The following is a 13,978-nucleotide window of genomic DNA, read 5'->3' on the forward strand; positions in this document are numbered from 1 at the left end:
CTATGAAATATTATTAGTAACAGCTAAAATGCATGTGACTGAATGACCTGAGCACACAGAAGCAGGTCCCAGAGCTGCTTTAAGACAAAGATCTGTCTCTGACAGAGCTTGATCTGCCTGAAATCTGGGCTGCTCACTTCAAACAGCTTACACGATTCCTGCAACATCGCCGCCTCCTGCTCTAGTCTTATCACCTCGCTGTGCCACTAAGGAACCGGGAGACAAAGGCAGATCAAAACCAATAATGTGCAAGGAATATTCTGAAGCGGAGGTGGAATAAAGATTAAAAATCCAAAGATTTTTAAAGTAAATGCAAAACAGGTAACGTAGTACATTATCTAGTTCCGTGTACGGGCTTTCCGTGTTGGCATAAAGAGGAGCTTCCTTTCTAAATTTCTCTTCAAACTGATGCAGCTTTACCTGCAGAGTGACATAAATCAGCAAGAAAAAAAGACTTTAAAAATGCTTTCATTTTTGAACAGACATTCAATTCATTTCTCTCTAATCAAATATACAAAACCCAGCATCACATACCTCAAATGCTGCATACTTCTTACGTATGACCGCCACTTCTGCATTCTGCAGAGGAGCGACCTCATGTTTGACCGACCAGGCCAGCTTCTTAATGCTATTCCATCTCTCAGGTAACTCCTTAACAAAGAGAAATCAATCCTTGACAAATATTTCAGGATCTACTACATAAGATTGAATAAATCTAATAATTGCAATATAAATATTTATAAGTGATCTAATCAATTCTGGTATTAAACCGAAAAGCATCCTAATATTATGTTAGGAATAGCGTCGGCATGTGAAGATCACCTCTAGATGTGTGTAAATATGTTCAGGGAGTGTTTCTCCATACTGCTGAAGCAAGTTGACCACAGCTGTGAGTGGCTCAAACGTCTTGTCTGTACTGGGCTGTCTGGATCTGACAGCCAGCAGGCAGCCCATCACCTGCACCAGCGCTTGGTAGTCTCCACTCTTTACTGGCTCTTTTAGCCCTGAGTCAACCCTGACGATAAACTCCTCAAGGTCTGTAATACTGGAGAGAAATTACCAACTAGCATATAAAGACTAACATGTCAGATTAATATCACTTATAGAAAAGTACAAATGTAGAAGTGTTCTTTGGTTTGTCTCTCTGATAAACATCATGTCTGGGTTAATGTCAGAAAGAAAAAATGACAACAAATCCATTTTGGCAAGGGAAAGAGAAAGTAAACTAGTGTAGGATCTAAAAGACATGAAATAATATATAGCATATGTTTTTTTCTGACACACCTCTCGAGCAAAGAACCCGTTTTAGCGTGTCTGGTGAGAGGTACTACTATATTCTTTAAATTCGCATTTATCTTTGTACTATTCAATTGTCTTCACAGGAAACAAAAGTTAGTTTTTTTTCTCACTTTTTTGTCACATATGACAAAAGGTGCTCCTTGAACATCCAGCTCCATTTTTTAATTCTGTTTAAAAGACTCATCTTAAACGAACGGATATCCACCCTAAACCATCCGTCAAACACTTGCCGGTCCTCGAGCTTGCTCACTTGTGCATACAGTTCTTCATAATAGTCAATCTGTATAAAAACATTTTATATATACATAAAATTAGAAAATGTACATCCTAACATTTTGTTCACAAAAAGCAAATTAAAAAATATATGTTTAGCTGTAGCATGTTTTACCTGCTCTCTGAACTTGTCAGTTGTGGGAGGATTCACTGGTAAATCTATAGCCTCCCTATAGGCTTCCACATATTCAGGTGTAAGAGCCTGACCATACAGGAGAAACTGCTTGAGAAACTCACTCTGATCATCCAACCACAGGTGTGTGTATATTTCAAATGAGCTCTGATACTGAGAGACTTTCGTGATTACATCCTTCACTCGCTCCATCACTTCCTGTCGCAGGTCTAAGAGATCCAGCATATCCTCCATGTCACCCTACCAATAAATATTAAACATATGTTTATTTACGGATTAATGTTAATATGATGATTCATGACTCTATCATGCATCATCATAGTAGTTTGTGAGATAAATAAATAAATAAATAAATAAATAAATAGATAGATAGATAGATAAATAGATAAATAAATAAATACATCACCTGATAGTCTTTTATATCCAGATGAGGCGCCACCCTTTTAATTTGAGTGGACATTTGGAACACATCCTGCACCAATCCCTCGACTAACTCATACAGGCTATCTCCTGCGCCGATGTCCAGAGAGGGTTTGAAAACTATCTCAGATGTGTTAAGCACCATCTGAGCCTCTAACAGTGGAGCCTGTCTCACTGATCCTTCCATGTTGTTCACAAAGAACTCTAAAGAGTAAGTGATGGAATTGAAAAAACCTTCCACAACCATTTCATCCACATATTCCAAGTACTCTTTCCATGCTTCAGAGTCATCAACTGCAGTGTAAAGGTTTTTGTTCTCCTGTAGCAAATAAAATGGCAAGGTACAGGAAACAGGAGTATATTTTAAAGACAGGAAAAATGTATCAGAAACTATAACACACATGTGAATACACTCCTACCTGTAACAGACTGTGTATGGTCTCTCCATCTTTCCTTATGCTACTGTATTTCTTTGCCACTCTTGCTGCTCTGTCCTCCAGCATCAGCAGTGTGTCTTTCTTATTGTCCTTCCTGTAGAAGATTGGCTGCATGCTCCATCCCTTCATCAGCTCCCTAATCGTCTCAACATTGTCTCTAGATTTTTGAAGCTTGCGCTCCATTTTATATACCATATCTTTAACCTGGCAGATATAGTTCAAGCAGCCTTGATTCTGCCATGTCAGTTCAGTCTCAGCCCAATACAGCTGCTTGTCTATGGCCTCTCGATCGTGTTTCACAAGGGAAACCTCCGAATCCGCAGCCATCTGCTGTACCTTGTTGTACAGCTGGACCAGTAACTGCAAACTACTCACACACTGTAGAGGAAATAGAATGAAGGGAATAAAGTCTCACTGAATACTGACTGATTACAGCTTCCAAGAATTGTCCTATATACTGTAAAACATAGCAAAATACAGTATCTACAAATAACCAGTATGAATCATAATACTTATTACAAACCGTAAGAAATGTGTCTCTTTTCTCATAGACCTCTAGAGCAGCACATGGGATATTGGTCTGATCCAACATCTGAAGATATCTGACGTCCCTCAGGACAGCTATCAGCTTAGGATACAAGATAAGATCTATTCATTTATTTGTTTAAATGACCAAACCAAAGTAACCCAAACTCATGTTAATAGTATGATGTACAACACTATAAGGCTGTACCTCTTGATTGAAGTTCACTGAAAGGAAACCAGAAATTAAATCTCTCTTAATTAGAGGTTGGTCAAGGTTCAGCTGGCAGACTTGTTCCACATTACTGCACCAATCTGAGTACACCTCGTTTTCATACTCGTCCAGCAGTGAGGACATCTCCATGTATTTATGATATAATGTCTTCATGTCTGCTTCTTCAAAAGTCCTAGAAAGTGTATGATGCAGGATCCTTTTATTAGTTATCGTTAACATTTATACAGTAACGTAATTATTGAAAATGCAGTTTAGGGCTTGGGTGATTGGAAACACGTACATGTCAAGCACCAATCGCATATTCTCCCACAGCACCTGAATTCTGTTTCTCAGCATTTTGGCCCATTTCAAAGCACCAGACATGACGGGCATGTTCTTACTCACTATGGCTTTACAATTCGTCCTCTGGAGACAAACACCGAACAATAACAACAATCACAATGTCTAAAATATAGCACTGTTACTATGTACATTATATGGCTTATTGTGCTAATAAATAAGAGTGATACCTGCTCTCGCTGAGAGTTTAGTAGGTATTTACATGTTTCCAGCTCAACACCAACAAGGCACATCAGTCTGGTGAAACTAGGGTTGAATATTTCCTTAATGATCCCTCTCTCCATAAAAGGGTGAAACACAGCTAGCAGCTATGAACAACATAATAGTGTCAGTGTTTGCACATTTTTTTCTTTTTGTTAATGACCAGTGATAGAAACTTACTTTGAAAACGGATTCCAATCCTGAACAGTCTTTACAGGCCAGACAAAGGATGTTGCCAAGCCGTCTATCATAGTCTGCAACCTTTTCCTTAAAATGTGCATAATCTTCGTCAAAAGCCTTGACACGAAAATAAACAGAAATTAATTTCTCTTTGTCTTAATATAATCAATTGTGATATTCTGATACAGCATAAACAGACTAAAGTATAATATTAAAGAAAGATATTTATTAAGGCATCTCTAAGCTATTAGCATATCATATCCAACCTGGACAGGACTCCTTTAATAACAATCATTACTGTGTTATTACCATAATAAACCATCATATCACCCTAGAACAGATGCGTATATGTTGCAAGCTATGCAGCATATCTTATCAAATAATGATACGTTATCTGCCTTTTCCTAGATGACCCTATGTACCTCTAACAATAACATGGAATCACTACATATTATGGTACTTTTAACAAACCGTTCACTGGTTGTAAAAGCCTACCTTGGATGTCAAATCTAAAGGATCATATTCACTATCCATGATTCCTTTACAGAGCTGCTGAAACTCAGAGTGCAGTAGAAAAACCTGTTCAGTGTACATTCTTCCTTTGATTCCACCAAAAAGAACCTTTTCCAATTTTTGTAATTTGACCATGGTGAAGAAAAGATCCTGCAACGCACACATTTCATTTAGCGTGATTACTTTAGAAATGGACTTTAAAGCCAATGTAAGATCAATCTATAACCAAAACCAGAAATTCACCTCTAACTGAAGCACTCGAGCTGTGAAACAGTCGAAGCGACTGAACACCAAAGCAGATGGAAAGTCCCAGCACTTGCATATGCCTCTGGAATTGGCCCAGGAGGCCACCTTCTCTCTGTAGGTATGGAACGTCTCTTTAAAACTTTGAATAAGCTTCACAACAGCTTGAAGCTTCTCCAGAGTTTCCTCTATCTCTCCTCGTAGCAGCTCCCCTCCACACAGGTATAAGTTAGCCTGGATGAAGGAAAGAAAATTTATTTTTTTTCATTTGAGCTGTGTATCTAGTACAAATAATGCTGAAGAAAACCTAACTGAGATGTTAAAATCCAATCCTATTCAAATCTCATTATTACCTGTTGAATGAGGAGGTTGCACAGCTCCTGCAACAGCACTACAATGCGAGCAGGCTGGCGGTAAAATGAGCAGTGAGTCCAAACCAGAAAAATAACATGAAAGAGCGGAGATATGAATGGATGGATGGATGAGAATTTCGCCTTTTCAAAATAAGATAAGACTGGCCGAAGCTGCTGCAGGTAAAGGTCCACGTCTCTCGCTTCCTGTAATGCTTCAAATATAAAAATGAAAGACAGAGAGCACTTATACTCAGTCAAGTATAAAATATGCAAAATCGATATTCATTCATGATTTATCCTGTTCTCTAGAGTCTATCTAGGGAACAATTGAGTTTAAGGAGTATACATCCTTCATGGGATTTACTATGCACACACACACACCTATACACACGTACACAGTCATCCACAGCTATGTGGAATTTAGAGTAGCCAATCCAACCACAGCCATATTTTAGAAGTGGGAGAAAACGCTTAACCCAGAGGAACACCACATGGACATAGATGACAACATGCACAAAAAGTAACCCAGGATTCAGAGCTGGAGCTGTGACGTGGCAACTGTGTCGCCTAGCAAAAAAATATGTTCAGGATTACTGGTTAGCTTGCCACACCACCCGCACAGACTTGTAACAGAATATCATTCAATGATAAAAAGATTAGGTTTAAACTGAATTACCATCATAGACCTCCTCTGTAAGAGCTCTAAAAGATGGGTAATAGCTGCTGTCTGCCACCTCTAGAATTCTCACCATCTTCTGAATAGCTGGGCTCTGAATCTGAGAATAAGACATTTATAGCCACACAAATCAATGATATCATTACTAGGGAATTACACTAGTAAAAGGTGAAGTAATGTTCATGGATATACCAACCTGTTCATTAATATACTCTATGTTGTTTTTTCTGGCCCTCCAAAAGTCCAGTTCGATGCTTGGTCCAGGGTTTAGCCCCTTTAAGATGAGCTGAGCAGAATCTTCTTTTAAGACTTTTTGTATTAGATGGGCCCAGTTAATGACCATAGACTCAACTGCATGCATCACTGCCCTTCTGTCATGACAGCACTGGCTGAAATTGTAAAATTAGCTATTGTTAACTGAAAAAAAACAGTGGAAATGTGCTATATGTGTAAAAAAAAAAAAAAAATCACATATATCAGTCCCTTTAGGATTTCAAACAGTTTTTTGCTGGGTTTACTGCACCTTCATTCAATTTACAATGGAGTATTTTGTGCTTTGTTTTGCAGCAAACTACTTAAATTCATGAAACTGCCAGCACAGGATTCTTCTTTTAAACTAGTACAGGTGTAGACACATGTATTTACTTTCTATGATATCTGTACTCGTGTTCGATGCACATGAATCACTGAAGGCTTACTGAATAGGGGTTATGAAGCCGTCGCATGACACGATCTTGGCCAAATCTGCTGCCCAATGTTACTGAAAATATCTCAGAGCTTACTTGATTTTGCATTAATTATAAAATTAACATGCATAAAATAAACATGCATAATGTAATCAAATATAAAATTCTGTCTTACAGACTGATGGGTGCTGGACAGTCTTCTATCTTCTCTGTTACAGCTGGCACAGGAAGCACAGTTTTCCCAATGACTTGTCCTTTAACCACAGAGACCTTGTTTGATAAATTCTCTGTGTGGCGGGTTATATCCTGGGACATCACGTTTGGCCAAAGCTGATGATTCTCCTTGTTTGACAAAAGTGGCAGGCAGACCTTGACATAAAACATGGACACATTATGCATGGAAAGAGCTGTTTGATACTGAGCGGTGATGCAGGCATTTATTTACATGCTAGCCTGCTGCTAGGTTTCAAACTAGAGATAAGTGCTGATAGCTTGTGAGATCTTGTTGAATAATTTGTTTTCCTTTATTAGGGTTATCATAATCCATTGTGGGACCCTGGCAAAGAGCAGGAACACAAACTGGATGAATTCCCACACAAGGCAATTTATCATAACTAATCTTTCTACTGTAATGTTTTTGAAAGGTGGAAGGAATCTGGAAAATCCACACAAATCCACACCAAAGAAGGGAGGACATCTAGAGAAATTGAGTTCAGGGACCCTGGATCATTGAGACAGTACCTGCTACCTGCAACCTGTATTTGCCTTTAGCATGATTACCTTATCCATACTGGTTGACAGCTGAAGAAGCAGGGATGGTGACAGAACACCAAAAAGCAGAATATCCCTGCAGTTTTCAGAAAGGACAGGTGCATTTTCCTTTTTCAGAACATATAACCTCTTGCTGTCAGAGAGAAAAGAAACCTGATGGACATACAGCAAACATGAAAAACAGCACATTAAGTAGCACAAAGAATTAAGGGTATAAATACACTGTAAAATGCTGTAATTTGACAGCAATTTACAGGCAAACGAGTCAGCCAATCACGCGGCAGCAGTACCATGCATAAAATCGTACAGATCTTGAAGTCAGAATAAAGAACATCTGTGATCTCTGTGACTTTGATCATGGTTTGGTTGTTGTTTTTAGATGGTTTGGTTTTAGAATTTCAAAAACAAAAGATCTTGCAATCTTCACACACAACAGTCACTAGAGTTCACCAAAAATGGAGGGAAGAACAGACAAAAAGATAACACAAGACTACATCATGTTCCACCGCTGTCAGACACACAGGACACACAGATTCACCCAAACTGGTTAGATGAAAAATAGAAAAAAAAACCACCTGGTATTAATTTTTAAACCTGTCTGGTTTGGATGAGTCTGTGCCCATGATAGCACTGGATTCTTGTATGATGTGGCGTGCACATCTGAGAAGCTTTACTGTTCACCACATTTGAAAAGAGTGCTTTTGAGTGACTAGAGACTTCCTGTCTACTCAGAACAGTCTAGTAATTCTCCTCTAAGTTGTTTCAGCCCGCAGCCTTGTGTGAATTTCCTAGAGCATCAGCAGTTTCTGAAATACTCAAATCATCCCATCTAGAACCAACAACAACTCAGATGTTTGATGTGAAAACAAACTGAAGCTCGTGACCTGCATCTGCATGACTGAATGCATTGCACTGTTTCTACACAATTGGCTGGCTGATCAGAACCAATCCACGTGTTTTTTTTGTTTTTTTCATAATAAGCACACACTTTAGCAGCACAGGCCACACTCACCTCAGAGGAAGCTGTGAGGACAGCAGAAGAATCTGAAGAGAAAAACAAAAACTTAACTCGTCCCTCAAAGTAGTCAGTGAGAAGGATTTGGTTTTCCTCGATAATGATGAACTTGTTCCAGGACTCTGGTTTGACTTTTAACATCTGAGACATTTTCTCGCCCATAAACTGCACTCTTGCGTCATCAGAAAATTCAGGGTCAACTTCTTCTTCTTCTTCATCTTCATCTTCTTCATAATCTTCAAGCATACTGAACAGTTTAAAACCTGGCGAAAAGTAGAGAAAATCCTTTTAAGTTTTGAAGTTATGAAAAACGGTCTGTATTATATAAAAAAATCTGGAAAAATAATGATAATTAAGAATTTTTTTTTTGCGCGAGACACGAAGATTGGGAAAGGGGGAAAAACACGCGCTGTAAGGGGCGGAATAGCGTTCCGTTGCCATGGAAATGGGCCCAGTGTAAACACGTTAGCTCAAACACACTGGGTTTGTCCAATAGAAGCTGGAGCTGGTTTTACAGTTTTAACCCACTATGGTTTAGCTGTGACGGTGGTGTTAGGGTTTGTTCCCTGTTTGTCTGCCACTGATGAGACGTACAATTGATTTTGTTGTTGTTGTTGTTGTTGTTTTGTTTTGTTTTTATTCATCATAGTTTACTGCATTGAGTTCCTTTAAGAACGACATGTCAACTCATACTTAGATTTTTTTTTGGTCACAAATAATTTGTGACAAACAGGTTAAACCCTGTTATGGGCCAGTGAGTGCATCGCTGTTGCCCTCTAGGGGCCTAATTTACAATGAAATCAAACATGTCCGGGTTGCCAGATTAGATAACTTATTGTAGGATCAAAGCTCGAAGTAAAATCGGAAGAAATAAAAAATCAGTAGATTGTATGATTTTTTTTTTTTTTTTTTTTTTTGATGAACTGCATTCTCATTTTAAATCTAGGGTTGAATTTGAATCAGTAAATTATATATCTAATAAGTAGTAATAGCTCTAATTAATCTAGTTTTGAAACACAGGTTGAATGACAGAGAAATGAGAATCCTCCTTAGGTCTATAAGTACCTTCACCCTTATCACACACACTGTGAACACTGGTATATGTGTGCACATTTAATCTAAAATTTATTGTAAAATATATATAGTCGGACGTAACGTATAAAAATCTAAATAAATCCTTTCCCTTAATATCAGCAGTGACCTCAGGAGGGCAGTCCTTCCTCCTGTCTTTCACTGCACAGCACTACAAGCTGCCCTACAACCTTCATTTCCTAATACATTACTATAAATGTTTTAGATACCTTTTGAAAAGTAGCTTCTCTCTCTTTTGTCTCACTGTGTAGGCTATTCTCTTTTGTCTCACAGTATTGTGAATTTTTCTACTTTAATATGTTGATTGAAATCTGTATAACCTCATACTCTTATTTATTGCACAATGACAATAAAGTTGAATCTAATCTAATCTAATCTAATCTAAACGTGAGCTATTGCTAAACAGAAACAAAAGCATGAAACTACTGATAATGTATAATGATGATGGAAAAATAATGCATAATTATATATATATATATATATATATATATATATATATATATATATATATATATATATATATATATATATATATATAGACAAGTATATAATTGTACATTATTGTTTTTTTTTGTTGGTGTACTAATTAAACTGACCACAAGCTTAGTGAAATATTATTTGACAAAATGTAACTGTGAAATATTAATTGACATCATCTATTTATTTTACCAAAATAAATTAAATAAGCTAGGTAATTTCACTCTGTGTTATATTAACTCTATGTCTTTATGTCTTTTACACTCACACCAGAAGCAACAGAACAAGAGAAGTCTGTTCCCCAAAACAATTCATCTAATTCTAATCATGTACAGTGTATTTTATATATATATATATATATATATATATATATATATATATATATATATATATATATATATATATATATATATATATATATATACACACACACACACACACACATATATATATATATATATATATATATATATATATATATATATATATATATATATGTGTGTGTGTGTGTGTGTGTGTGTGTGTGTGTGTGTGTGTGTGTATATATATATATATATATATATATATATATATATATATATATATATATACCACACATCTTTATAGATTTCATGTTGTAGCCTTAGTCTAAATTGGACTGAATGAATTCTGTCCTTTTAATCGTTTTCTCTCTCACTGAAGTTGTGGACTGAAGACAAATGTGTGCTTTTTTGTTGTCTGGTTTAATAAACTAATCAACTGGCCAATGTCCAGTGTTATAAGCAAATTTGTGTCTAAAAACCATTGTATGTGACGTTTCCCAAATGTAAAATTTAAACTAAGACTTTTACACAAGTTTGTTTTTTCATTATGACAAATTTAAGTGAAAGGTAGATTTATGAGGGGGAAAATACTTTTATTTCGGTCTTAGTTTCTAATTGTGTAAATTAACACACATGTTAAAGGGTTATATTGTGTACACATACACAACAAATCAATATGTTCTATTAAAAAGAAAGTCTTGCTCAATACCGCTGTTAATCATTGATGAAGCTCCACAGCTTTATATGCATCCAAATGTAGAGAGTATGCTGTAATGCAAAAAATACTGTATAATCTACAGAAGTAAAATAAACAGCAAATCTAGTGGGATGTTATTGAACCTCATATGTCTGATTATTATATATTCACTGGTATATTTTCACTGGTTTGCTACTGTTAACCACATAAAATTGTAGGTTATCATTCAGTTATTAAATTTAAAAGCCATAAAATGGTATTTAGGAGGAGGGTAAAGCCTTGTTTCATTCATGAGTGCCAACTGTGGGAATAGTACCATTCAATTAATCTGTTATTATTAACATAAACCAGAGGTGGGGAGCCCCTGCCTAAAGCATATTATTTAATAATCACTTTGAATTACACAGTGACTACTACATTACTGCTAGTGGTATAAAGAAATGTAAGTCTGGTTGCAGGGATTAAATAATTTAGGAAATTAGGACAAATGTTGGCGAGTTTCTTAGCTAAACTTAGCTTAGTTAAGTCAGTGTGATATAGGGATATTTGGGATGATATTTATGTGTAATCATTCATCCTGGCATTTTTGTTGAAATTCTCTTGTATCTGAAATCTTACTTGGTCAATAAAATACTATTTGTGGTTCCCACAGAAATGATTCTTTGATGTAATTAAATTATATTCAACTATTTATGTGATGGACAATACATATTGTTGGATCATTTTAACCTGTGGATGGGCTCACCTTTCAGTTTCATCATAAAAAAGTGTGACCTTTTTGGAGTTCAACTGTAAAATGTTAAATGTAAAACTTATCAACTCTATTTAAATGCAATCTATTTAACAGACATACTCGGATCCACAGTAATGTTCTCTGGGAGTCTGTGATTTAAAGTTATTATAATTATTTGTATTATGTTTAATTATTTATATTATTATACCTGTCTTAATTATACATTGTACTCGAGTTCTTATTGGCCTGTTTGATTAGTTTATTTAAATAAGCAATCCAAACCTTATTACCACAAACAATTCAGTCTATAAATAATCTTTAAATGAATAAAACTTTGGACGAATGCTATTTAACACATAGGGTGCTGTAAGTGCAGAAATAAAACGTCATTTTTTTTCTTTTTCTTTTTTTGAGAACTTTTAAAGAGAATGTTACAATAACCTAAACATAGGGTATACAGAGTTGGCTTAAGAAATAATTTACGCAAACTTTTTTGACACTCCCGCACGCACGCATGCACGCGGGCGCACACACACACACACACACACACACACACACACTGGAAGCGGACAGGGCCCTGCAGCTCCATCCGGGCCCCCGGCAGTGTGCGCGCGCGCCCCGCGGTGTAGGCAAGCCTTAGAGAAAAAAAAGGACAAATTAGCGGCGCTGTAGCCTCGAGCTCGCGCTGATGGATGCGGCCTCCGGGGAGGAAGCTGATTCAACTCCTCCTGCTCAACTTGCTTTAAGAGTTCCTCTCCGAAGATATGACAGATTTAAACGCTTCCTCCTAGATAGGCTAATGAAAGACTCTTTAACACAAGCGAGGACAAGTTAGAACATCACAGGTTTTTTTTCTCTCCAGAACAGACAGATCCTGCCTGCTATATTTACATACAGAGGAAAATAAGACTGCTTTGTGCAATAACCTAACTGTTACACTAAGACTACAAAATCATTTAGATGAGCTCATTGGATATGTGCTCATGAAATATGATTTATTTTGATTAGAAGTATGATTTGTGTGTGTGTGTGTGTGTGTGTGTGTGTGTGTGTTACCAAATGACGCCATGCTTGGTTTTTGAGGTTAAAATTAGGGTTAGGTTTTAGTGTTGACATTGCATCAATTAGCTGCTCCAATAATTATGTCAATAGAAGGTCATCACAAGCATAATAAGACAAACGTGTGTGTGCGCGAGCACCATGTGCTAAGAACTCCCTAAGGATGCTTTTACCCACAAAAGACAGCTTTATCCCTTTTAATAAGCTCCCACAGTATACCTGCATACTAACAAAAGCAAGTATTAGAGATTAAATACAAGAAACTAATTCTTATAAAAATGCCTATTATGAAATGATAAGCTTTTCAACCTTATGGCAGAAGACACACCCACCCACACACACACACACACACACACACCCACACACACATAGACACATTTAGGCACTGCAACTTTAATCTCAGCCAGATCTGCTGGTCTTGTAGATGCCACCTTCTTTGCTTCCCCATTAGAGATGACAGAGTGTGGGCCGAGAGCTCCCTGACACCGGTTCCGGGCTTTCTCGTTCCTCCTCCGAGCTCTGTTTGGCATTAGTTAGAGAACACGTGGCCTTTTGAGTTCCTTATCCTGGACCGATGAGCTATTCTGCTCACAGCTCACAGTGTGATTTATGAGCCAGGGCTCCCCAGCATGGTGCAGGGAGATCAGAGGTGCTACTGAGCCTCAGTGGAAAAGTTTTAATATGCACCCTACATGGTCTCATCTAACACTCACCAACTATATTGCTCAGAGGGAATGGGTCAATAAATGTTTAAAATGCATCAGGACACAAATCTAGGCTTTACTATCTATTGCATGAAGTAGCAACAAACAATGTTGGGTGAATGTAACAAATGCAGGTGAGACATGTATAAAGATTTGTACAAGCCAATGTATGAAAACACATGTCAAGTGATCATATATACCATATGATTACTATTTCTTTCAGCAGGTAAATTTGAAATGTCCTGTGCTTTTAGTAAAGGGGTAGAGCTCGTTCAAAAACTTTGGTTGTGTCACTGAATAACTGTCTTTTATGAAGGTTTTAATGGAGTCGGAATCAAAATACCCCCAAAAATTTTTATCTTCTTTGATTACAATCAGTTTTCTTACACACTGTTCTGTTTACAAAGTTTTGTCAAATATTATCAAATTTACCACTAATGCATAATTGAAATCTGTTTATTATGAGCTTCTGTCGGGCCACTGATACCACACAGCACTCGTTTTTTTTTTAGTGATTCAATCCCTTTTGAGTGTTTGTTTTCCTCTTTGCTCTAAGAGCAAGTTGAATTTTCAAGTGCACATCTATTGTCAGCCTGAAAGCCTGCCACTTTGACTTCT

General features: G+C 36.9%; 1 protein-coding gene across 1 annotated transcript in view; it reads right to left on the reverse strand.

Annotated features, from left to right (window-relative positions):
- si:dkey-233k19.3 (dynein axonemal heavy chain 11) overlaps positions 1-3,891 on the reverse strand; it is a 44,143-nt gene extending 40,252 nt beyond the window's left edge. The window contains 12 exon segments of the mRNA XM_060869292.1: positions 48-206; positions 334-420; positions 535-651; positions 823-1,045; positions 1,410-1,579; positions 1,688-1,945; positions 2,112-2,444; positions 2,545-2,929; positions 3,075-3,190; positions 3,296-3,491; positions 3,600-3,724; positions 3,829-3,891. Coding sequence (XP_060725275.1) covers positions 48-206; positions 334-420; positions 535-651; positions 823-1,045; positions 1,410-1,579; positions 1,688-1,945; positions 2,112-2,444; positions 2,545-2,929; positions 3,075-3,190; positions 3,296-3,491; positions 3,600-3,724; positions 3,829-3,891 — 2,232 coding nt within the window.
- Between the last annotated feature and the right edge of the window lie 10,087 nt (positions 3,892-13,978).

Source organism: Tachysurus vachellii, chromosome 5, assembly GCF_030014155.1.
Source record: "Tachysurus vachellii isolate PV-2020 chromosome 5, HZAU_Pvac_v1, whole genome shotgun sequence".
NCBI lineage: Eukaryota > Metazoa > Chordata > Actinopteri > Siluriformes > Bagridae > Tachysurus > Tachysurus vachellii.